The following is a 25,636-nucleotide window of genomic DNA, read 5'->3' as shown; positions in this document are numbered from 1 at the left end:
TCACTAACAAGGCTGTTCGGGGGAGCGTATGGTCGATAGTGGCTGCTTTGCTTTCCACCTACTCCATAACACCGACGGCTCCCCCCCCCCCCCCTAAAATAAGGGTTACTCAACTAGAGGTCGTGTACAACACGTGTACTACGGACTTGTTGCAGAAAGAAGGCCTATGGGTAGACATATGATGACAGATAGAAAACCGGTAACAAATAGGATAAATACTATAAACAAAGAGCACAAAAAATGCACAAAAGTGAAAACAATAACACAAACAAAATCACAAACAAAGCTTATACACTTTTAATGCCAAACAAAGCCGATACGACTCCAAAAATAGCTCGAATTATGAAAACTTGTCATTGTCTCCCCAGCAGAGTCGCCAGAGCTGTCACACCCCTTTTTCGTTCTTAAAAAATATGCACTTTAAGTTCGAAAGGGTTCTATTATTAAGGTGACAAGAAAAAATTTTTGTTTCGAAAAAAAGGATTATTTACATTATTTTTTTTTATTCAGAGTTGCCACTTGGCATAATCCGGTGTGCCAAGTCACCTTTGGAAAATCCTTTTCGAAACAGTTTGACTCTAAAAACTGATCCGCGAACAGAAATTCCAGCTAAGGAATTCTGTTGACCGAGGGAAAGGTGTTAGGCATCCCTCGATCCCATGGTTCGACCATGGTCGCTTGGTGGAACATATCGGCTAATTCGACACTATGATGTATAAACCAAACAAAACATGTAAAACAATCAAACAAACAAATAAAAAAAACAAATAAAAAAAATAATGTCCAGTCCGAGTTATACAATCCCAAAAATAGAAAAATACGAAAATATAAATCCTATTCGAAATCAACCCTAGACTAAGCTCCAATGCCTTACCCGACGCCGCGGGCCTTCATCACGATCATTTTCCGCCGACATGATACATCGGGGCATTCACCGGTGAATAAATACAATCTGTCCCGGGGCATTCCCCGACTGAATGAATACATTTGAATTAAATAAGCTAACTAAAAAAAAACACATTCAAAACATACATTCAAATATTCAAAGCATTCAATCAACACATCATACCTAAATTTTGCCTACTCGAACCTATATTGCCTATCCATTTCAACATATCACAAATCTATCACATTCATGCTTATTCCGAATTAAACAAAAGACAACAAAATAAAAATTAACCTACATTCACCTTTTATCAATTTCTCGATTCCACCCACCACCACCACCACCCCCCCCCCCCCGCTAGCTTCATTTTTACCAATTACACCAAAATTACTCCAATTCGTTTCATATATCATCGAAAACACACCGTGAGCACAAAAATCATGACATCATAACGTCAACAAAACTCACCAACTACGATCACACATAATCACAACAATTAAACACATTTGAGACAATAACAAGAATATAGAGTTGAGGGATGGACCTTAAACCGCTCTTTGACCAATATTATTCGATGAGATAAAGAAATCCCGCCTCCGACAACCTCAACTTAAGCTCCAACAACAAATCTCAAGCTTTCGATAGACTTAATAATAGAGATAAGAGCCTCTCTGAGAAAATCGAATAATACCAATAAAGTCTCAAATCTCCAAATCAGTCACAAAATAGTCCAAATTTAACTCTCCCGATCCGTCAAGAAACAAACCAGCTATTCGATAACCCAAATTCTGACCCGAGCAAAATAGATCTACAACAGAAATGAAGAACCACTGGGCAAGAACACTGAAATACAGCCCGACCAGAACAAATATACTGAAACCAGAAAGTTCAGAAAAGAAACAGTGGAAAATCAACAAAGCCAGAGCTCCAGCTATCTCGGATGACGACGAAGTGCCGGATTCCAGGAACCTAACGTTTCTTCGGCAAAATTTGTTCTAAAATAGAGAAAAAAAAGGGAGATTTGGGAAGTTTAGGGATTGGGGAAGGCGTGTTCGATGAATTGGGGTTGGTTTCGGCGAAGAGTTTTGCCGAAAAACTTGAGAAGACAGACGAAAAACTGGAAAACCAGCAGGAAATCCGTTGATGGGCTAATCTCACCCTTCTCGCTTAATATCCTTTGCCATTCTCCTCACTTTATTGTATTTTTTGTCCTCTTTAGCTGATGTTGCTAGCTGTTGTTTTTGAATCCAAAATAAAAGAATGGTCCTTGTCCTTGTTATGTTGCCCTCCCTTAATGTTAAGTGAATATGGTGATGACTGCCTGACTATTTTTGTGACAGTGTGCATATATCTCTGGAGAAGATGATGAATAGAGGGTGTTCGTGAATAAGAAAAAGAAACAATTGGAGTTTTTTCTCTATCCCGTGAGGTGTAGTGTATATCTTCTCCCTTTTGATTTCCTTTTTTGTTGTATATATGCCTATGGAATTGTGGGGTTGTGGGGTAGGGTATGATGTGTTTTATTTTGATTGGGTAGGTTGTTAGGATAGGATAAAATTACTTAGGGGATTGTTATTTTTGTCATTTTATGGAGGGATTATCACACAGGTGAGGGTACACGGTAGGATAAGGTAAAAATGGGTAAAACGATATCGGGGAGGGACGAAATTAGGTGTCTGTAGAGGGAGTAATTCTTTAGCTCTGACATCCTACAAGATATAGTTAAGACCACAAGATACTTTGGTACATTACACACATCTTCAGTTTAATGCCACAAGATTTAAAATCTTCACTATTTCCCTAAACAAAGTATCGAATCAACTAAATTTTCAACTCACTTTACTATTGGTTTCTTCCGATTCAATAACCGACGAATTTTATCACCATTTTTATTGTCGGAGAATACCTTTTTGTCGGAGAAAATGGTGACTGACGAATTATCTTATTTTCACTTTTTTTTTTAATTTCTTTATAGAAAATTAAATATCGATCACGATAACATTCATCACCATCTCATTAACGAAGAAGAAGAGAAAAAAGACACCTGTTGATGAAGAAGAAGAAAGAAGAAATAGGGAAAGAAATAAAAAATGAAGAAAAAATAGTAAAATAGAAAAAAAAAAAATAGGAAAATATTTTTATTTTTAATATATAAATAAATGTTAATCATTTTCCCCCATCCTCTCACTCTACTACGCTCACCGTCCAAAATGACATACTAATATCAATTCCAAATCATTTAGTGGGGATATAGAATATCCGTAAAGTTTTAGTGTCATTTTAAAAAAGAATTTAAGTTTTGAGCATCGTTAGTGCATAAAAAATTCTACACTATCAGTTTACTTGACCTGTTATTGCAAGTTATCCAATTATTTACATAAAAATTAAAAAAAAAAATTAGGTAACCTACAATAGCAAGTCAAGTTTACCTTACAATGTAGAATATTTTCTACACTAACGATGCACAAAACTTTAATTCTTTAAAAAAAATAGTTCAACTTCAACTTCAGTGGTGTAATTATGTCTTTCTCATTGGCCCGTTGCCCAAGTCCATATCTGTCAATCCTTTAAAAAGCAAAGTCAAGCCATGGATCAATTTCCCAAAGCATTAATGGGGGTGGGCCCACAAGAATGTCACTGTTGTTTGTTAGCTCTGACATCCTACGACACATAGTTAAGATCACAAGGATATTTTGGTACATTTCACACATCTTTAATTTAATGTTATAAGATTTAAAATCTTCTCTATTTCCTAAACAAAGTATCGAATCAACTAAAACGGAAGCAACATTTTTAAAAAAAATAACAGCCCGAACCGTAACATTAATGCCCCTACTGGCTACTGAAGTCTATATATTAAAGACCAACTCAGACAATTACCTGCATCACAAAGGTGGGAGTAGAGACACCTAAGTAAAAAAGAAAAATGGAGCTAGATAATGTGTTCTTGTACACAGCTTTGGCAGTAGGAGCAGTAACCATTTATAGTGTGCTAAAGAGAGTAAATGATTGGTATTACTCATTCAAATTTAGTTCAAAGGAATATAATGTGCCTCCTGGTGACATGGGCTGGCCATTCATTGGTAACATGCTTTTTTTCTTCAGAAGTTTCAAATTAGGTGGTGATCTTGGCACATTTATAGCTTACTTTGTTACTAGGTAATTCTTGAATTCAGAATTTAAATTTTATGGATTCTGAGTGTTCATGAATAGTTCACTAAAAACTATGAACTTTGTCGCTAGTCCTATTTTACTATTCAACTACTTTACTATTCAACTGGAGAATTTATCGGTGCTAATTTCTAGTGGTAACGGATGCTCAATATATGATATTCATGTTTTCTTTTTCTTGTTTCTGCTGTTTTACACGAACAATTGTAGGTTCGGGGCAGGAGGGATGTACAAGTCGTTCATGTTCGGAGTGCCAAGCGTTATCATATCAACGCCTGAAATAGTAAGGAAAGTGTTGATGGATGATGATAATTTCGACCTGGGATTTCCACAGTATCTGAGGGACATATTGGGACAAGAACCAGTTGGTGGAACAACAATCCAAGAAGACAAGCTTATTCGTCGATTAACAGCTCCAATAAAGAACCACATATCGTTGTCTTCCTACTTCGATTGTATTAAAAAGATCGCGAAGAGTTCATTCGAAAAATGGGCTGAGATGGGAGAACCTGTTGACTTATTTTCTGAAATGAAAAGGCCTGCATTTGATGTGCTTATGCAAGTACTTATAGATGGTGATAAAGTTGATCCAAAATTGCTTGACATTGTTTTTAACCAAAATAGTTATCGATTTCGTGGGCTTCATGCCTTGCCTTTCAATATCCCTGGATTTGCTTACAATAAGGCACTCAACGTAAGACTCATTTTTTGAATCTCTACATACATGTGTAATTTATGTCTCTAACTAATTAAGATTTGTGTAACTTGTGTTGTTTTATGGTTTCAGGCTCGAAGGGAAATAGTGAAGGTATATGAAGAGATAATAAATCAAAGGAAAGTTATGATAGCAAAGACTAAAGGACAGCCAAGGAGCAACTTATTGGAAACCATGTTAGACACTCAAGATGATGATAATGGTGAAGGGAAAACCAAATTACGCGATGGAAACATCGTTAAAACATTACTTTGGTATACATTTGGTGGTTATGAATCTGTTGCTCGAGTTGCTACCAAGGCAATTATGCATTTGGAAAGAAATCCTGAATTCTATCAGAAAGCAAAGGCAAGGGCGCACCATCAATCACATATCATATATATTGAGCGAAGGGTGAAAAATGCACCTAAAGTATCCTGTTTTTTGAGTTTCTTACCTGAACAATCATATGTTTGAGTTTTCCTATCTGAACTGTTACCAACTATTTATCAAAACACACCTCAACTATTAATTGCTGACTTTTCCTACCTGAGGTATGAAGCTAACAATTCAGATGTATTATGGTGAACATAGTTGGTGATAGTTCAGTAGGAAACTCACACATCTTATAGTTCAGGTGTGAAACTCGAAAAAATGGGTAACTTTAGGTGTTCTTTTTAACCATTAACTTTTTCGTTATATATGAATGGAACAATGATATTCTTATTCACAAATATAACTAATTCTCTCGTTCATTTATTTCAGGAGGAACAAGAGGAAATAGTTAAGAGAAGATCATCGCCAAATGATGGCCTAAATTTTGAGGAGATTGCACAAATGAAGTATCTTGCTAAAGTAATTAATGAAACACTGCGTATGGGTAGCACAGAGACAGTATTGTTTAGAGAGGCAAACACAACTGTAAACATAAACGGTCAGTACTCGATGCCTTATCTGAGTTTTTTTTCAAAGTACTATAAGAGGCACCTAGAAGGGCGAGTCTTCGAGTAACTGGTAACTTATTACTCTGATGTGACATGGGTTCAAGCATTGGAAACAGCCTCTGACAGAAATGCAAGATAAGACTGTTTACAATGGACCCTTGTGATCAGGCCCTTACTCGGACGTGCACATACTTTTTTTTTAAAACTATAAGAGGCACCTTAATTGAATCCAATTTTTCTCTTGTGAATATATGTATGCAGGGTACAGCGTACCTAAGGGGTGGAAGTTTTTGACATTGTTAGGGAAGTTTCATATGGACCCCAAGGTTTATGTGAAACCTAAGGAATTTAATCCTTCAAGATGGGATGTAAGTGTCATCCAATGTAAACAACCATTTAATTAATTATTACACATTATTAATGATTAAATTTCCCAAAGATGTTAATGAAAATTTTGATTTACAGGATTTGGACAAGCCACCTTCATTTCTTCCCTTTGGTATAGGCCCTAAAATGTGCCCAGGAGCCAATTTGGTCAGACTTGAGGTTTCAGTATTTCTTCATTACTATATTCTTTATTATAGGTTAGTAGTAATTATTCCGAATTCACTAATCATATTAGTTACTCCTTTCGTTCACTTTTACTTGTCCACTTTGGAGTTTGGACTTTGCATGCCCCTTTCGTTTTTACTTGTCATGTTTCTCTTATCCAAATTCACTTATCGCTATGATGCATGTAATGCAGGATTGAACAAATTAGTTCGAAGAGCGAAATGGAAACTTGTATTGCGAGAATTAAGAAGCTCTCAACATCATACGAATGACAATTTCAGCGTTTAATTTTTCGGAATTTTCCATTTGTATTTGCTCTTTATATTATCTGGATCCTGAATAAATGGCCCTTTTAATTTAGTTGCAATTTATGATCATTTGTAATCTTCAAAACGATGAGCTTGAATTTGTAACTTTTAACTTATTTTATCAAAAATGGAGTAGTAATTTAGTGGTTCAACTATTAGATTTTGCAAAAAAACAAAAAGTTTTGAAATTAGCAATCAACGAATTTCATCGCTAGCTATTACATTGCAAAATTGGTCGTAACAAACAGAATATTTTTGATAATATGCTGCTAAATACTGATTAATTACGAATTTTGTTGTTTAGCTACAAATGTTGTTGGTCGCGAACACTACCAACCCATTCCGGACCATCTCACAAACGCGAAGGAGGCACCAGCTGACAGCTGAAACTAGGAACATCCAGAAATTAGAATTCTCCAAGAGGAGCCTTAGGATTTGTTTGGAACTATGTGATGACAAATTAAATATGCTACAAGACTAGAAACAACATTCTGACCTGCTAGTATCATCGAAACACAATCCCAGGTCATCTTGACCAATTGTTGACCAAAGTCAACTCTTTAAGTTTTAAATTTTCAAATTTTCATCCAACGACTCAAGACCTCTTTAAGTTTTAAATTTTCAAATTTTCATCCAACGACTCAAGACCTATTCGAAGGCCTCGGGACCAAACCAAAGGTGCACTTAATAAACTCAAAATCACCTTCCGGGGTTTATATGGAACTATCGAAATTCCATTTCGGGTTCATCTTCATCAAACTTTCCAAAATGAAAAATTCAATCAAATCCCATCCAACCATCCGGGAAATGTGTTACCCATTTCCGTAAACCAAAACAACCATAATGAAGCTACGAGAAGGAGTAAAACAGTTAAAATATACAAAGATCATAAAATGACTATGAGGGTCGCTACATGAAATCAAAATAAAATCAATTTTCATGTGACGGAAGGAAAGAAAAAATTGTTCAAATACATACATACTCAAAAAGAAATTTCGAAATCATGATTAGTTTATTCGAAAATTATGTTACTCATAATATAAGAAACGTAAATATGATATTCAATTAAAAAAAAAACAGTGGCTAAATCGACCTTCAAAGCCTCAAAATACTAATTCATAAATTTGGCCTCAAAATCTCCTAGTTTTCCAATAATTTGAAAGTTGAAACACTGATTTAAAGGTAACATCAATAGGTAATTAGCGGGGAATGTGTAAATAACAATTTTTTTATTTTGTTAAAGTGAAATAATAATTTAGAAACATATCCAAAGAAGAAATCTTGAAAAGTTCCTTTTTAAATCGCTCAACAATATTTCTCAAAACTCCTAAAATCGAGTTATGAGATTTATGCTTAAAAAATAAAAGTAATTTAAATTTTCCGAAGTCACATTTTTCTTCGCAAATAAGAATTGCAAACGCGATCAACCAGCTTGAACCCATAGTGAACACGAGGGTCTCTTCACAAACGCGAAGGCCAAGCTCCCTCAACTTGGACCCACTAGAATTTCTTCATCGCGAACGCGAAAACCATGAAGTTTCCTCCTTTGCAAAAGCCAAAGGTTTTTCTTCTTCTTCTTTTTTTTAAAAGTTTTCCATGAATTAGGTGTGCGCGTAAGCCGCGCATGGGAGGACAAATATCAATTATTAGAATACAAATATACAAAGAGATAAAGAATGTTTTATTTCCTGCAATACTAATGAAAATTAAATGATGGTTGTATTATTTGTCAGACAACCAATATCTTTATCATGAATTTGCATATGCTCTTTTTGTTGGTTAGTAGGTCAATAATTAATCAGATCAAAGCGAAAGGGAAAATAGCTAGCCTTCACATGGAACTATTATGGGGCAAAGTTTGACCATACTATATGTCACATAAAATGAAACGGAACAATAACTATAACAAAATGTACATGACTATATGTCTATATCGCCTCTATATATATTATTTCACATTTTCCATATTTAATCCTTTTCCTTCTTTCTGATATTGAATATTTGGTTTGTAAACATCTTCTGGGAGAATTACTAAATATTGTTTTTATCGTTGGAATCTTTGAGCAAATTTCATCAATTTCGTCCGGCACGTGATTTTTAAATAAAACTCCATTGTCTTTCGATTTTTATGGGGACCTTAAATGGTTGGTGGTACATTAAAATAGGATTACAAGATCTGGATTCGATAAATGGCTGATATTGATAAGAGAATCATTGATAAATTATTTATTGAAATATGTAGCTATGCAGATCAAATTGCAAAGAAACTTCATATTTACAATAAATTACTAGATTTACAGATGATAATAACATATTACTTCAATCTTTCCTGGAGCATGATTTACGGATCTTGCTAGTTGTCTCGATCCTATCATGTTTGTTGTTATTAGATTAGACTGTCATTTTATAAGATATACTAGTCATGGAAAATATGACTAGGTAGAAAAAGAATGTTTAATATCCCGTGGAATTAGTTGATATATATATATATATATGAAAATTTCAGAAATAGCAACTGTAGAGCCTTAATTATAATTTTTGTAGCAACAGTTTTAAAATTACGAAAAATAGCAATATGTATTTTGTATTTTAGTAAAAGATTGCTATAAAAATACACATACAAATAGGGTATCTGTTCCTTATTTAACTCTAATCAGTTGGACGATTAACTGGGTCTATAAGCCAAAAACTAAATGAAAAGGACCAAAGATAGTTGCTCCCCTTGTTCCTTCCAAAATTTATCGGATGAAAGTTGTGAACGTAAGCGATGCACATGAAATGTATGCGCTCTTTGAAATGACCCTTCCTTCCCCGTATCCAATGTTCTTAGTCTTTCCGGTCTTGTTGGAAGAAAAATAGTGGGTGAAAGAGAAGTGCTTTAGTCTTAGTTCCGGGAGGGAATGATTGCACATTCAAGGACCCAAAGCAAGCACCCAACCATCGTAGATCAATTGGATTAGTCTAAATAGCTAGAAAATTTCCCAGCCAATGGGCAAGCTAGTTCTTTAGCAAAATCCGTAGTCTTTCAAGCTATGGATAAGAGAGATAGGCTCGTGAGAACTCCCACTCCTCGGTCGAGTAAAGCGTCAATCAAGTCGTCTCGTAAAAGCTCCCACTCCTCGCAAGTCTAAGAAAGCGCTTCGGCTAGGGCGAATGGTTCTAAAAAAGGAAGCCACATTCATTCGATCTTTGAACCAGCTCAACTGAAGGACTCGACGACTGGGGCGGAACAGTTTCCATTAAATAAGGAATGAAACTGTTCCTTATTTGTAGCCATCTTTTATGACTCTTTTAATTTTACCTTAATCATTAAAATATATCAACTTAATTCAAAAAATCTTTTCCATAAACAACAACTCAAAATCAAATTCAAAAAAATAAATAAAAATTGGGTGATTACAATATCATTGGGCAACGTTTCTGAAATTGATGAAATATAATTGAGAAAAAAATTCACGCCATTTACAGGTATGGATAAACAAATATTGAGATTGCTTTTTTTTTTTTTGTAATTGCGAAAATTTGTAGAAATGTAATAGCAAGTTTGCTCAACATTCATAAAGTTCAATTTTTTGTAGCGTATTTTGAATTTTCTGGTTTAAAATTTTGTCAGCGATATTTTTTTTGATCAAATTCACAGTTTTATTTGTCGTTATGTATTTATAGCGACATAAGTTACAATTCTTATATGTTAAATTTTAAATTTTAAATTTTAAAAGCATATTCAAAAAAAAATTGAGTGATTGGAATATCTTAGATGAATGTCTATATTTTACTAAGAACAATTGAATAAACAACACGACAATTACAGGTATGGATAAACAAACTTTAAGATCATACTGATTCAATTGCAAAAATTTCTGGAAACGATAAACAAACTAGATTTGATTTGTTACTTTCAAAAAATATAATTACGAAAAATTCTGAAAATTGTATAACAAAATTACGTAACAGTCATGGAGTTCAAAAATTGAGATCGTATTTTGAATTTTATTAATTTTTGAAAAAAATATTCTGAGCGATTTTTTTTCAAATTCAAAGTTATCATTATTTATGTCATTTGAAAATTGAGATATAATTATTATATGTTAAATTTGAATTTTAGTCGAGGATAACTACTATTTGAACTTATATTTGTTTCCAGATGTATGTATCTGTAATATACATATGCACTCTGTTTATATGTTCACTAGCAGTTACATATGTTTTCAGCTGTATGTATTTAAAATATACATATACAGTATGTTCAGTGGCAGTTACAAATGTTTCCAGCTGCATGAATGTATAATATACATATGCAGTATGGTTATGCGTTCACTAGCAGTCATGTATGTTTCCAGCAAAATTTATTTATAATATACATATATAGTATTTTGTGTCTATAAATCATGTACTCTTATATGTATTTTTTTTCATATGCAGGCCATATAGTTCTATTGGTACATGATTCTGAAAATGATGCATCTTGGACTTGGTTTTTTGAGATTCCAAAAGAAGAATGCGGTGAAAGAAACTGTTTTGAGAACGTATGATCTTTTAATTTATCCTCTACCACATAAAGATGACTGGGTAAAACCACAGAAAACATTGGAGAAGGTAGTTTTGCCCCCAAAAGACAGGCGGCCCTCTAGAAAACCTCCAAAGAAGGATCATGAAAAATTCGGAAGAGATATGTTCGGAAAGAAAAACAAAAATTGTTGTAGTTCATGTGGGGTTATAGGTCACAACAGACGTTCATATAGGAAATACACCAAATGAAAAGTTTGTTGATGTATTTAGTCAAAAAATAATTGTTGAATTTTTTCTTTGAGAATTATGTTTTCTAAATTTTGAACTTGTTATTGAACTTATTATTGAACTTGTTATAGTTTTAATGTTGCATTTGTTTTACCGAGCTTGATTAACTTAATTTATTTTGAATATATTTTGTAAGACATATATATATATATACATACATACATATGCATATCATGAAAAATATATATTCATACTAGTAAAATACATATGCGTTAGTAAAACACGCCTGCATATAATAACAAGGATCCATACGTATTTCTGAAAAAATGTATTTGCATTAGACATAAATACATATGCAAACTGGAATGAACATATGAATTATTCATAAATATGTATTTAGTCATAATTGGGATGAACATATGTATTTTTCATAACTGAAAATACATATGCATTAGTCATAAATGCATATATATATATGGTAAGACCTGTATGTATTTAACTGGACAATTATATAAACATATGCATTGCAGAAAAATACATATTCGGACAATTATATATACATATGCATATCAGAAAAAAAAAAATACCTACAGACTTGTAAAATATCTATGCATTAGTAAAAATACATATGTACACTGGAATGAACATATGTGTTATTAATAAATACATATGATTCATAAATCTATATGGACTTGTGCATAACAATACAATAACTAAGTATTGTTCAAAAATATATATGCAAATCTGTAAAAAAAAAAAACATATGCATATATAAGCATAAATGGAAAATACATATGCATTAGACATAGATAAATATGCAAAAACTGGATACAACAAAAGTTAATAAAGACATATTGCTAACATTTACATAAACAAACCACCAAAATATTCTATTTGAAAAGTTTAAACATCAAAAATCTAAATATATATCTAAAATGTACCATGTATAACATTTAAATGTCAAAACGATTTAGTAAAATACATATGCGTTAGTAAAACATGTCTGCATATAAATAACAAGAATCCATACATATTTCTGAAAAATGTATTTGGATTAGACATAAATACATATGCAAATTGGAATGAACATATGTATTATTCATAAAGACAAAAATACATATATGAACATATTGTCCATAAAATGTAAGATTATAACTAAAAAAATACATATCTATACAGTAATAAATACAAATTTTACAATACCAAATACAAATACATATCTACATTGTAGCAAATACAAATCTTATCAATACCAAATACAAATACAAATATAAATACAAATCTTATCATTACAAAATACAAATACATATCTATACAGTAAAAATTACATATTATAGAAATCTCGTCGGAATATATTGATCCACCGCTCTCACATCATCGAAAAACCCATAAAAACTGGTTAAGACCGGATCTGCTAAATGAGCGAATCATCGAATAAAATTCGACCCCTGTGATTGATTTTGGCTAATACTCGTTGGTAAAACGCCATTGTCGCTGTTGATCACCGTCACGGTGCAATTCACCGGATAGACCCTCCCTCCGTTGAAAATTCATCGAAAAATGCCTTGCAAGAAACAAGCATATACCATGTCCGTAGTCTCCGAACATGAGAACAAAGAGGAATGGAAAAGTTACTATTGTGAAAACACCAGGATTTACTTCCTGATATTTTGCAATCCTATAATGAACAACAGATTAGAGAATCTCTAAGGAAGTGTAGATACAACAGTACTTCCGTCAAAATAGTAAAAAAATAAAATATTTTTCAGCAAGAGACCACTTGAAAACGACTTTCGCTCATGGTCACGGTAATAAAGATGAGGAAATCATGTTAATAGAACAAGAAATGTTGAAAACTGGATGTCATAGCCTATGAGGCTGTCTCATAGATAAGCAATCAGAGGAAACCAATTAAACTCTTCTTTTGTAGGCAACAATAATCTATGTGTTTATCAAAAATATGTTAAACCGGCGAGTCCAATCGAAGCCACCAGCCCATCCATCGTCGGAAGCGGCATTCCTTGATTGGAAAAGCACCAAAAAAATCACAAAACACCAAAAAAAAAAAAAAGAAGAAGAAGAAGAAGAAAGCAATATGAAAAAAATAAAAAAATATAAATTATGTGAAAAGATGAGATGCAAATACTATGGAGCACACTGTTTATCAAAAGATTGAGAGATAAAAGTAAAAATTGAAAAAAAAAAATAGAAGATGCGGTTAATTGGAGAGAGAGAAGTGAATATTGTGTGAAAAAAGGGAAAAGGTAAACTAATGGAGAAATACACGCTCCTTTCTAAAAAGAGGGTAAAGTATTGCTACTTTTGCTATAAGTTGTAATTTTGGAATAGTATTGTTATTTATTGTAATTATAGTCTTAGATATGCTAATTTCTGATATTTTCTCTCTATATATAAAGAGAGAGATAGATAGATAGATAGATAGATAGATAGATAGACAGACAGACAGATAGATAGATAGACAGACAGAACATTATTTTCAAAATCGCAAACGTAACCCTTTTATCCCCTTTGTCACATGCTTCATTACTCGACCTGGATCCCAAGCAATTATATTGTTAAGACTGTCTAATTCTTTGGACTCTTTGTGGTTTAGCCCCCGGCCCAATAGCTTGACTAGCCTCTCTCCATAAGCACTATGTGATCTATCTATCTATGTTCACATCATGCTTGGCTACATTAATTATTCCAATTGATTACAAAAGCACATGATATATAACCAGTGGCATCGTTGAGTTCCTATATATGCATATATAATACAACAAATACAACAACATAAGAAGTAGTAAGTGTTACTTACATTCAAATCCTGTCTAGTCTAATGGCTACCAACAAAAAGTTGGAGGGTAAAATCGCCATCATAACCGGAGGAGCGAGTGGGATCGGAGAGGAGACAGCTCGACTCTTTGCTCAACATGGTGCTAAAGTGGTAATTGCTGACATCCAAGAGGAAAAGGGCCGGTTAGTAGCGGATTCCATCAGCTGCAATTTCATCAAATGTGACGTTGCAGACGAGAGGCAAGTGGAATCATTGGTAAAAACAACGGTAGAAATGCATGGTCAACTCGATATAATGTTCAGCAATGCTGGAATTTTTAGTACTGATGAAAGTGAACAAGTTATCATAGATTTTAACCTAGATAGTCTAGACAAGGTAATGAGTATCAACGTCCGCGGATCAGCAGCGTGTGTGAAGTACGCGGCTGAGGCAATGGTGGAGGGAGGTGTAAAAGGGAATATAATATGCACGGGGAGCTCTGTGACATCGACAGGGTCGTCAACTCACATTGATTACACAATGTCCAAGCATGCAGTGCTTGGTTTGGTGAATTCAGCGAGCCTGGGATTAGGTAAGTACGGTATACGTGTGAATAGTGTTACTCCTGGTGTTGTGGCTACACCTTTGTTTGAGAAATCGTTCAAGTTGGACCCGGAGATAGTGTTCCAAAACTTTAGTTGTTTGAAAAGTTATGGACCTCTTAAGAGCTCTCATATAGCCGATGCTGTCTTGTTTTTGGCTTCCGATGACTCCCAGTTTGTCACCGGACATAATTTGATCGTTGATGGCGGTTTTTGCCCTCGTACTTTTTGATCATTTCAAATTGGAATATGTTCCGGAAATATCTGAGATAAGGGTAAGGTTTGGGTATGCTCCACCATGCTTTATTTGTGGGATTTCGCTGCACATTGTTATTGGTGTTGAAATTGGAATATTGGGGTTTAAGTTGTATCTTTTAATTGTTGCGCTGTTGTTGGATTTGATAATCTGTTCGCGAGAATTTTCAAATAAAATAAAATGCCTCAACTCTAAATACATGCAGTGTTATAAAATTTCTCCCTTGTTTTCCATTGTAACTATTATGTCAATTAGACGAACTTTTACAAACAAAAAGAATCATCCAAAGGGAGAAACCATGATATAAATTGAATATACAAACAATCATATAGCCAGAAATGTCAAACAATGTATGCGTTCCATGTCCATGGGTTTCAACTTTCATCATATCTAATCCTTATACTGGATAGTTGCATTTGATGGAGCCAGAAATTTGGCGAAGGGCGTGTAAATTTTATTCTCAGTTATGTTAAGGGTGTGCAAAATTAAATATAAACTCATAATGGCTAAAATTTAAACTATATTCACCACATATTTTTCCGGCGATGGGTGTGCATGTATCTGACCACCCTTTGCTGAAGGTGGCTCCGGCCCTGTTTGCCGGCAGTTGATCGACTCTGTTGTAGACCTTAATCTCCTTCATGCTAGAGCCAATTTAGCTAGGAGATCCGATACCATGGTTCTTCTATTTTGGATTTCCCACCCGGTGTTCGGTATCCTCATTGGAATCCCGACTAATCCGGATCGTGCATTGCAGGGCCCATTCTGGGGTGGCGCTCCCAACAAGATTTTCTCTGTATCCAGGGCTCGAACCCGAGATCTCTGGTTAAGGGTGGAATAGTCCCACCACTACACCACAACCATGTTAGTGATACCATGCTATCTTCCTGATAGCAGTGTACGAATGTGATCTCGTCAGAGCCAATTAGTGTTTTAAAAGACGAGGGCGTGAGGCGAAGCGTTTTGTATAGCATGAGGCGAGGCGTAAGCCCTGAAACATGAAGAGTATGTCCCATCGTATCTTATATATCTTCAATTTTATATTTTTATTACTAAGAAAATAAGCAAAAGTAAGATTTTCAATAATTTCTACAAATGAATTAAAATAAATCATTAATAATAAAGGGCAAAAATATTAATAATTATTTTCTAAGAAAGTTGCTTTAATTTCTTTATTTATATTTAGAATTAGAATAAATCACTAAACTATGAAAACATGATAGCATATAAAGTATAAATATCATTATATCAGTTATTAAAAAAAAAAAAGATTTATAGCAAAAATATTTTAAAAATTATAAAAATCAAAATTACCGTCCTAACATATGCTTTTAATACGTTCGGAACTTACATTTTTACATTTGAGACTTAGGTTCTGAGGCTCACCCGAAAAACACCTTTGAAAACACTAAAGCCAACCATTTCATTGGTGTCTTCGATAATGGAACTCAAATTGAGTTTTTTAGATGTCTTGCTTTGCACATCATATCTCAATAGCACATCATCTATACCCAATGGCCTTCTAACCATTTTTCTGCAAAATTTGCTAAGTAATCACATTAGAGTTAATTAATTTTTCGTAATGTACACACTATGATGGTTTAGAACATTTATTCTCATCGAGAATTTCTTAATAAGTAATACAGTGATTACCAGATCTTGTCTCACTAAGTGTTAAGAGTTTGGTTGAATTATCGATGCAACTCCATATACATATGAAAAAATGTGCGATTAGTTGAATGAGATAATTATGTGAAATATTTTAAGATTAAATTTGAGAGAAATTTATATATACTATATTTGATTGATAGTATAAATTTACATTATAATCAAATACTGTATAAATTAATCAAATTTATTTTAGTTTAATGTAAAAATGAGATGGACAAAGTAGTAAACCCAACGTCTGGAATAAACTAAATTAACTAATGCATTTTGGCAAATTCGACAGTATCATCCATGTGCATAGATAGAAGATGACAACATAATTTAGCAAAACAATATTTGCATGTTTCTTATTATAATATACTATAAAATATTACGCCGTTCACCAGAAAAATTCACAGTAGCGCACCTAATACGACTTCATATTAATAAACACATAATTTTCTATTTTGCCTGGTTGTGAAATAAATATTCATGTAGTACACCTGTGACTCACAAACCTGGAAATTAATTATATTTAAAGTGCAGGATAAACAGTTGAAGATATTTCATTTACATTAATATTTTGAGTAACAAATTTTTTCATGTGTAAGATGGTGTAATATATTATTAGATTCCTTTATTTTTTCTTTTGGGGGGGGGAGGGGGGGGGAGGCGGCTTGTCTCTCTTTCATTTTTTTTTTCTTGTTTTCTTTTTATTTGTTGGGAATTTATATGTTAGGAACTGTTTTGACCATTTGCATTTAGGTATTCTTGACCCAACGTGCATTGTGATATGTGTGAGTTAAATGTCGTAATATTTTCATGGAGACGGATAAGGGCAAACGAGTTTGTTACTCATAGAGTTTTCTATGAATTTACTTAATAAATTGTAAAATTCAGGTATTTTATACTTGAGGTAGATAAATATAATTACACGTGATGCTATACTTAGACAAATGAAAAGAGGTAAAGAAATTTTTTCAAAATTTAAACCGAAAATATCTAATTGAAATATTTATTAAAATTTGAAGTATTCAATGAAACATGACTTAATTTAAATAAAATATTTTGATAAATTTAAAGTAGTGAGAATATGCTAAGGCTAAGGGTCTAAGACTACTTAATTTGTCATAACTTAAGACCATTGCACATAATACTTTTGGCTTGATACAATAGACCTTACAAATTTGCCTTTGGGTTTCGAGTCCTACAAGTATAAATTATTATATCCTACCATGTGATTTTGTACTCTAATTTGAAACTTGAAATTGCCTTAGGGCACCAATATCACAATAATATTTTATCTTACATTGCAGTAGATTCCACATGTCGCTTATTTGACAAAGATTTTTAACAAATATTCTGTTTTGTAGAAGATTTATATGATTTGTTAGAGACGAGATGTAACACAAGATCCGCACACCATGCTCCTACAATAATTGAGAAATTAAATAAGTTATATCCTCGAAAAAACAATGTGAAGCTGATTGTGTGATTTGGTTTTATTATTAATGTACACTTTTTTCATCTCAAGACTCAAAATAGTTGGCATGTACAATTTTTTTTAAAAAATTAATAAAGGGTGCAAATTGACTAATATAACTCTATTAATTATTTAATCTTTATTACGTGAATCTTATTCAATTAATATGAAAATTAATCACTACGGGTATAGTTGAAAAAAATAGTTAATTATCTCTTGATCTTTTTAATATGTCAACTATTTTAAAATAATTTTTTCAAATAAATATGTCAACTATTTTAAAATAATTTTTTCAAATAAATATGTCAACTATTTTAAGATGAGGAAATATAATATATAGATTTCACGGTTATAGTAATCTATTAAACGCTAATTATTAGCTCATATTTAGAACTAGCTAGATCTACCTACACTCCTACACTTTGATTACTGTTCTGTTCTTCTAGAGTAAAGTGTTGAGTGCTACTAATTGGAATAATATATACTCACATAAGTCAGATGCCAAATGTGTACTGTTTAGATATATAAAATATGTATATAATTTTTTGAGATAATACTCACAAAAATACCTGAACTTTAATTGGATTTTCAGTTGAGTATATTCCACTTTGCGGGGGTCCTATTACCCCACTAGACTTTTTAAAGTGGATTTAATCCCCCCTCCCCAAACTCTATACGCAGTTTCGGCGGCTGGCGGTGTAATACACGAGTCAATTTCGTTTTTACACGTGTATTAGCACGTGTAATACACGTACCAACCTCATATTTACACGTGTCCAAGTGGGCAGATATATGCCATTAAAATACAAAAAAAAAGTTTAGGGAGTAATAACACCCCGCAAAGTTCAGTATGTTCAACTAAAAATTCGATCAAAATTCAGATATTTTTGTGAGTATTATCCCTAATTTTTTGGAGATAACTTATTTCACAATTATTCTGCGCGCATGGTGTGCGGATCTTGTGCTACAACTTGCAAGTAGTCTCTAACAAATCATATGAAAAAAATATTCTACAAAACAGAAATTTGTACAAAAAAATAATCTTTGTCAAACAGCGATATTGAAGCTACCGCTATGTAAGATAAATTATTACTATTGTGATATTTGAATAAATGACAAATTTCAAGTTTCCAAGTAGATTACAAAATCCCATGGGAGAGGCCTATAAAATTATACATGTGCAATGGTCTTAGGTTATGACAAATGCACCACTAAAAAAACATAAACATACATGTTAATTTATCATATTTACATAAATTCTCTCTTACAAAATAATTATAAAAATATTAATTAATTATATATCTTCATTCGATATATCAAGAGCTAATTATGTATCTCAACAAATCCAAAATCAAAAAAAAAAAAAATCAAAAGTTAATTATGTATCTTTAAAAAGAAAGAAATATATATTCTTGAATGTATTATATATATCTAGACAGACACAAAATCTAAAAAAGAATATATTGGGAGATAATTATGTATCTTTACAAAGAAAAAAATGTATCTTCGTTGGATGTATCGGAAGCTAATTATGTATCTCGACAAATCCAAAATCAAAATTTTTAATAATTATGCAAAATATCAAAGTTTTTGTAATTAAACTCCAAACTGTCATGATTTAGATTGTTTGTCAAATTTAATAGACTTAGTATAGTTACTTACTTAAACTTTTGAGGATATTTCGTTTAGACATTTGAATTAAGTCTGTTTTGATATATTGAACACCTCAATTTCTAATAAAATATTTCAATCATACATTTTTGGTTTAAATTTTGAAAAATTTTTACACATTTTTTCATTCATCTATTCGATAATTAAATTAATCACATAAAGTAATCATCTTTTATAATTATATGCATCACCCCCAAATAAAAAACGTCTTAATTTTATGATTATTTAGACAAATTTTTAGAAAACTCGATGAATAATAGGCTCGTCGCCCTACACTCTTCTCCAAATATACATATATATATATATATATATATATATATATATATTATGATGTTGGTTGAACAAAATTTGAAATCGGGGTAGATATTTAACTCACTCATCACAGGTGCATTTTAGGTCAAGAATACCTAAATGCATATGGTCAAAACAGCTTCTAACGTATCAATCCTCAACAAATAAAAAGAAAACAAAAAACAAAAGAGAATAAATGAAAAAGCAACAACAAAAAGATGAACATATATTATTCCAAATATCCTTTTCAACCTATAATCAAACACAACTTCATCTTCAAATCTAACTCCATAATTCTAAATAAAGTTAAAAATATTTGAAATATTTGGCCAAACACCTATTTAATTAAATTGTTGAAAACAGGAAATATTATTAAAGGTATGCAAAATTTATATTATTTGTCTTTCATTAATAGTTGGTCTTAATGTAAAATTTATAAGTATTATTTATTGAGCTAAAGATGTTCTTATTTCACATAAAATTTACTAGGAGACTAATAAGGACATATTTGGACCTACACGCATACATTAAGAGCATATTTAGTTCAAATAATTTCTAGCTATAACTATGGAATAACTTGTGATGTTGCATTATTCATGAAGTCCCACATTGCAAAACACATAAAAGATGTTGGATATGTAAGTAAATAGACCTTACGCTCTAGCAATACATTATAAAACCGTGCGAATCTAAACACATAACGGATAATATTACTAGCGAATTGACGTTCGATGTCGTTTGTATCTTGGATCGCATGAGATTTGAGAATCAAAGATGGGTAAAACTTATCCACATATTAATTTATAATAGATCACCAATAAATAAAAAAATATATATGGATGTCACTTAATCATGATTAAGTGATATATATTCGTATATTAACTGGTAAAAGTGAAGTGTTTAATTTCGTCTAAACATCAGAATGCTGATCCAATTTTCTTAAAGAATTGGACATTTTCAGAAATTATGATCAATCATTGAATTGCCTTTCACCTCCTTTAATTTTTTCAATCTCTAGATTACAGTACTGATTTATGGTCCATTTTAGGTATGAAAGGATTGAAATTGAAGAACTAGAGGGGAGGTGATGATTAGACAGCGCATCACACATCTTCAAGACTTTACTGTATCAAGGACATCATGATCCTAGATATATAGGAAGATAGGAGAGTCCGGAATGACTTTAATGTATCAAGGACATGATGATCCTAGATATATACGAAGATAGGAGAGTCGGGAATTAGGATAGAAGGATAGTAATCCTATTTAATTAATATTCACATATTATCTTAATTATCAGTTTTTTCTACTACCTATTACTTCATTTGCATTGCTTATCTTGATATTTTGCTGCCATCATTTTTCTTTCTATCATGTTCTGATTACACTTATTTTGAGTTAAGGGTATAAAAAATGCTCTGGTCGGGTGAAAACCCCTGAATTATGCTGAGCCACTATATGTCGCATCAAATTCTGCTGGACTCAGACCCCCTTTTTTTAATTTAACTAAAAAGTTTTTCAGAAACACAATTCCTTCTTCCTTCTTTTTTTTTCTTAAAGTAAAAGAATTTTCATATTTTTAGTTCTAAAACGCATATTAATTTATTTTACTGGAAGGCCGCAAATTTAAAATTCTTGATTGACCTACACACAAATGAAACATTTAATATCACGACTCACTGTCTTTTCTTATTGTTTTATGCCATTGTTAAATTAAAATTAAGATAAATAAACCTATAACTGATATTCCTAACCAGAAATAAATTTGTTTATTTGAAGAATCCAATAATAGAAAAGGCGTCTTACTATTGGAGAAATCCTTTAATTTACAATCTATTTATTTGAAGACATCAATTACTTAACGATTATGAAGCACATTATATTATATTTATATAAAAGAGAGAATAAGATAAGATTGGTAGTTCTCACAAAAAAATTATGCAATATAATTGCTATATGTGTCTATTATTTTGTCTACATATTCTTATTTTTATACTCATTTATTATTTAATGATCATTCTCATTTGGATTTTTATAATTAGATTAGTCGAAAAAAATTAATCTTTATCTTGAATTCCTAAGAGAACACTTATTTTGGGATGAAGGAAGTATCAAAGCTTTCCGAATTCTAACACAACCTTACATGAGCTATAAATCGTAGTTCATAGACAATATACCAAAATCTTGTAAACCGCCAAATTAATAAATTATATGTTTTCATGTTTCTTTTATAAATAAATATATATAATTTTAGAAAGATTCATTGATCCAACAAATTAATAATAGTAGTAACTAACTATTCTTTGATGACAATATTTTCACTTCAAACATGAGTCTATTTTTGTAAAATTTAAAATTATAGATCTTTTTTTTTTTTTTTGAAAAATATAAACTTATGGACCAATATTTGTATTAAGAAATTGAAATCATAATATGTAATTTTGTTCCAACAATAGCGATAATATAAAGTATACAAAAGTTATACAATATGATCCGACATAAAGTATTATAAATAAGTTTTGTAGTTGTCGAATTGCTACTTCAATAACTTAATGCATCAAGAGGCAAGGGAAAAAAAATCACAAGTTGAATTTTTAAATTAATTTTGGACCCGGACTTAGCACGGATCGAATAGCACTAGTTTATTTATGAAAAGCAAATTCTATCGAATAGCACTAGTTTATTTAAGAAAAGAAAATTCTTCCTTAGTACTATTTTGCAAAGGACGATTGTCACACCCCCTTTTTAACTCCAAAAAGATTATAATTTAAGTTTCGAAAGGGTTTTTATTATCAAAGTGACGAAAGATGAAAATTTATTTTGAAAAGGAGCTTTTTACATTTAAACTCAGAGTCGCCACTTGACATAATCCGGTGTGCCAAGTCACCTTTGAAAGATCCTTTTCAAAAAGATTTGACTCTTTAAACTGGTTTGCGAACAGAGATTCCGGCTAAGGAATTCTGTTGACTGAGGGGAAGGTGTTAGGCACCCCTCGGTCTCGTGGTTTGACCACGGTCGCTTGGTGGAGTATATAGGCTAATTTGACACTACAAAATGTATAAACCACACAAAAACAATCAAAACAAACAACAAACAAACGAATTTCGAAAAATATAATGTCCAGTCCAATTATACAATCCCAAAAAATAGAAAAATGCAGAAATGTAAACCTACACTAATCCTAAACTACGCTCCAATGCTTTACTCGATGCGTCGGGCCTTCATCATGAATCTCCTTTGCATACATGATACGTTGGGGCATTCCCTAGATAAATCAATACAAATCCCTCGGGGTATTCCCCGGCCAAATGAGTACAATTTTAATTTTTGTACGATAAAGTAGAACGAACCATCCACGCACATATTCAAACACTCAACAAATCGTTATTCCTAAATTTGCCTATCCGGCCTAATGTTTACCTACTAATTCAACCTAAAGCACGATATTATCAATTTTAACGATGTCAATGTTCATTCCAAATTAAACAAACAAAACAATGAAGCAAATTAAACACTATTCTCTTATGATCGATTTCAATTCTCAATCCCATCCCAATCTAATTTTAAATCAAGATTAACATAACAAATCACACTACTATTTTCAACAATCCACAATCACTATAAACTTAATATTCATCATTCACATCACACACAATTCGTAACCAATGAAATCAACAACCAATCAACACAAATAATTATTCATTACCAACGAAGATCAAATCACACACGACTATTAATCCAACACACCGAATATCACCAACAAAGAAATGAAAAGATGAAAGGAGTAGAATTAACCCTCAATTTGAAGCTTTCAAGATTTAGTATTAACCGATGAAGAGACGAAACCCGCAACTGAACCTCGAATTGAACCTCAATCGACTAACCCGCCTCAACTCGAATCTCAAAGAATACCACACCCGACTGTCAAACGAACTCGAACCACGAAATACAATCCGAGAAGGAATCCCAATCAACCCAAAATAAATCACGAGAAAACTGAAGAATTCGAAACTCGATTTCAGAAACGAGTCGCTAAGATAGATGAGAAAGGGTCAGATTCGCTTAAAACCAAAAGAAACGGAAAAATTGGAGGATTTTGGCAAAAATTTCACTGGAAATTCTCGACAACAAACAGATTTCTCCCTCCTCGATCCCTATTTTTCTCACTCCGACCAGCTTCTAGGTTCACTGTATTCGTGTTTACGTGTAGCAGTGTGTGTTTCAATTCTATCCGTGAATTAGCTGTGGGTGAGTGTGTATTCGTGAAGAAGAAAAATGGAACATCGTCAATGGTTGTTGTCGTGTTTATGGTGTGGAATCAGTGAGAGGATTGCCCATCTTTGTTTTACTGTGTGTGTATTGTATATAGTGTGAAGAAGAGAAAAATAAAGAATTATTTTTCTCAGTGGAGTCCGTGAGAGGTGAGTGAGAGTGATGTATCTTTATCCCTTTTTTTCTTTGTGGACAAGAAATGTGAGGAGAGGTCATGTGGGTAGGTAGAATAGGAGGGTATTGGGTGGTGACGTGTCCTCTTTTAATTGGAGAGGTTGTTGGGATGTTTTAAAATAAGAAAAAATTTGTTAGGATTTGTTATTTGGGATAAAGATAAAAATGAATAGATAAATAAATAAAATGATGAGTTGGTTATTTATTTATTTTTCTTGTGGAAAAATTACCACGCGGACAGGATACATGATACGATAGGGTAAATGATAAAACTAAGTTGTGAAGGGATAAAATTACATGTCTACATCATGCCCCCTTTGAATGTAAACACGAAGTATTTTCAGACAAAGAAGTAGACAATGAGACAAAATTTTATCCCGACTATTATTCTAAGGAAGAAATAGAAGGAAGAAGGACAACCGAGTTGGAGAGTCGAGTGAGGCCCCTTCGAAGTTTCGGTCCGCGGCTTTGTCATTACATCAAAAAATAAAAATTACAAGTTAAAAACATAAATGAAATTACAAAAACTCTATCTATGCAGCTTTCCTTGACTCCTGACTCGCTACTTCATCACCCTGTTCTTCAGGCGGGCTCCTGACTTGTATTTTCTTCAACTTGCTGCTTGCCTTTCAATTTCTTCACCCTGTTCTTCAGGCGGGTTCCTGACTTGTCATTTTTCAACTGTTGACTTTCAATTTTCTTCCTCTTGTTGCTTGCTTTTCAACTGCTTCACCTTGTTGCTTGACTTTCTATGTATTCGCCCTGTTCTTCAGGTGGGCTCCTAAAATCACATCAAAACTAAAAAAAAATTATCCCACACAAAGAAATGCATTTTTTATGAGTTAATTGGAATGATTCGACTAAATGGTATGTCTTATGGGAATCAAAGGATATGACTCGACTAAAAGGTACGTCTTATAGAAATCAAAGGAAATGACTCGACTAAAAGGTACGTCTTATAGGAATCAAGGAAATGACTCGACTAAAAGATACGTCTTCTAGGGGTCAAGGGAAATGACTCGACTAAAACATACATCTTATAGGAATCAAAGGGAATGACTCGACTAAAAGGTACGTCTTCTAGGGGTCAAGGGGAATGACTCAACTAAAAGGTCCGTTTTATAGGAATCAAAGGAACGACTCAACTAAAAGGTACATCTTCTAGGGGTCAA

General features: G+C 32.5%; 2 protein-coding genes across 2 annotated transcripts; both read left to right on the top strand.

Moving 5' to 3' along the window:
- The first annotated feature begins 3,764 nt into the window (after positions 1-3,764).
- LOC107875051 (beta-amyrin 11-oxidase) lies at positions 3,765-6,640 on the top strand. The gene is made up of 7 exons (XM_016721699.2): positions 3,765-4,045; positions 4,268-4,751; positions 4,845-5,120; positions 5,517-5,685; positions 5,957-6,063; positions 6,161-6,279; positions 6,441-6,640. The coding sequence occupies exons 1-7, from the start codon at positions 3,813-3,815 to the stop codon at positions 6,517-6,519; spliced, it is 1,467 nt and encodes a 488-aa protein (XP_016577185.2). The 5' UTR covers positions 3,765-3,812; the 3' UTR covers positions 6,520-6,640.
- A 7,203-nt stretch (positions 6,641-13,843) lies between these two features.
- On the top strand, positions 13,844-15,105 carry LOC107875052 (short-chain dehydrogenase reductase 3b). The gene has a single exon (XM_016721700.2). It carries the CDS (start codon positions 14,132-14,134, stop codon positions 14,900-14,902), a length of 771 nt encoding a protein of 256 aa, XP_016577186.1. The 5' UTR covers positions 13,844-14,131; the 3' UTR covers positions 14,903-15,105.
- The last annotated feature ends 10,531 nt before the right edge of the window (positions 15,106-25,636 follow it).

This window comes from Capsicum annuum, chromosome 1 (assembly GCF_002878395.1).
Source record: "Capsicum annuum cultivar UCD-10X-F1 chromosome 1, UCD10Xv1.1, whole genome shotgun sequence".
Taxonomy (NCBI): Eukaryota; Viridiplantae; Streptophyta; class Magnoliopsida; order Solanales; family Solanaceae; genus Capsicum; species Capsicum annuum.
This window is presented reverse-complemented; position numbering and strand designations above follow the sequence as displayed.

Excerpts from the sequence above, each read along its gene's own strand:
- LOC107875051 (XM_016721699.2), top strand. The coding sequence starts at position 3,813 with ATGGAGCTAGATAATGTGTTCTTGTACACAGCTTTGGCAGTAGGAGCA. Across the intron at positions 5,121-5,516 it reads AATTCTATCAGAAAGCAAAG|GAGGAACAAGAGGAAATAGT; the intron begins GCAAGGGCGCAC and ends CATTTATTTCAG. Across the intron at positions 6,280-6,440 it reads TACTATATTCTTTATTATAG|GATTGAACAAATTAGTTCGA; the intron begins GTTAGTAGTAAT and ends CATGTAATGCAG.
- LOC107875052 (XM_016721700.2), top strand. The coding sequence starts at position 14,132 with ATGGCTACCAACAAAAAGTTGGAGGGTAAAATCGCCATCATAACCGGA.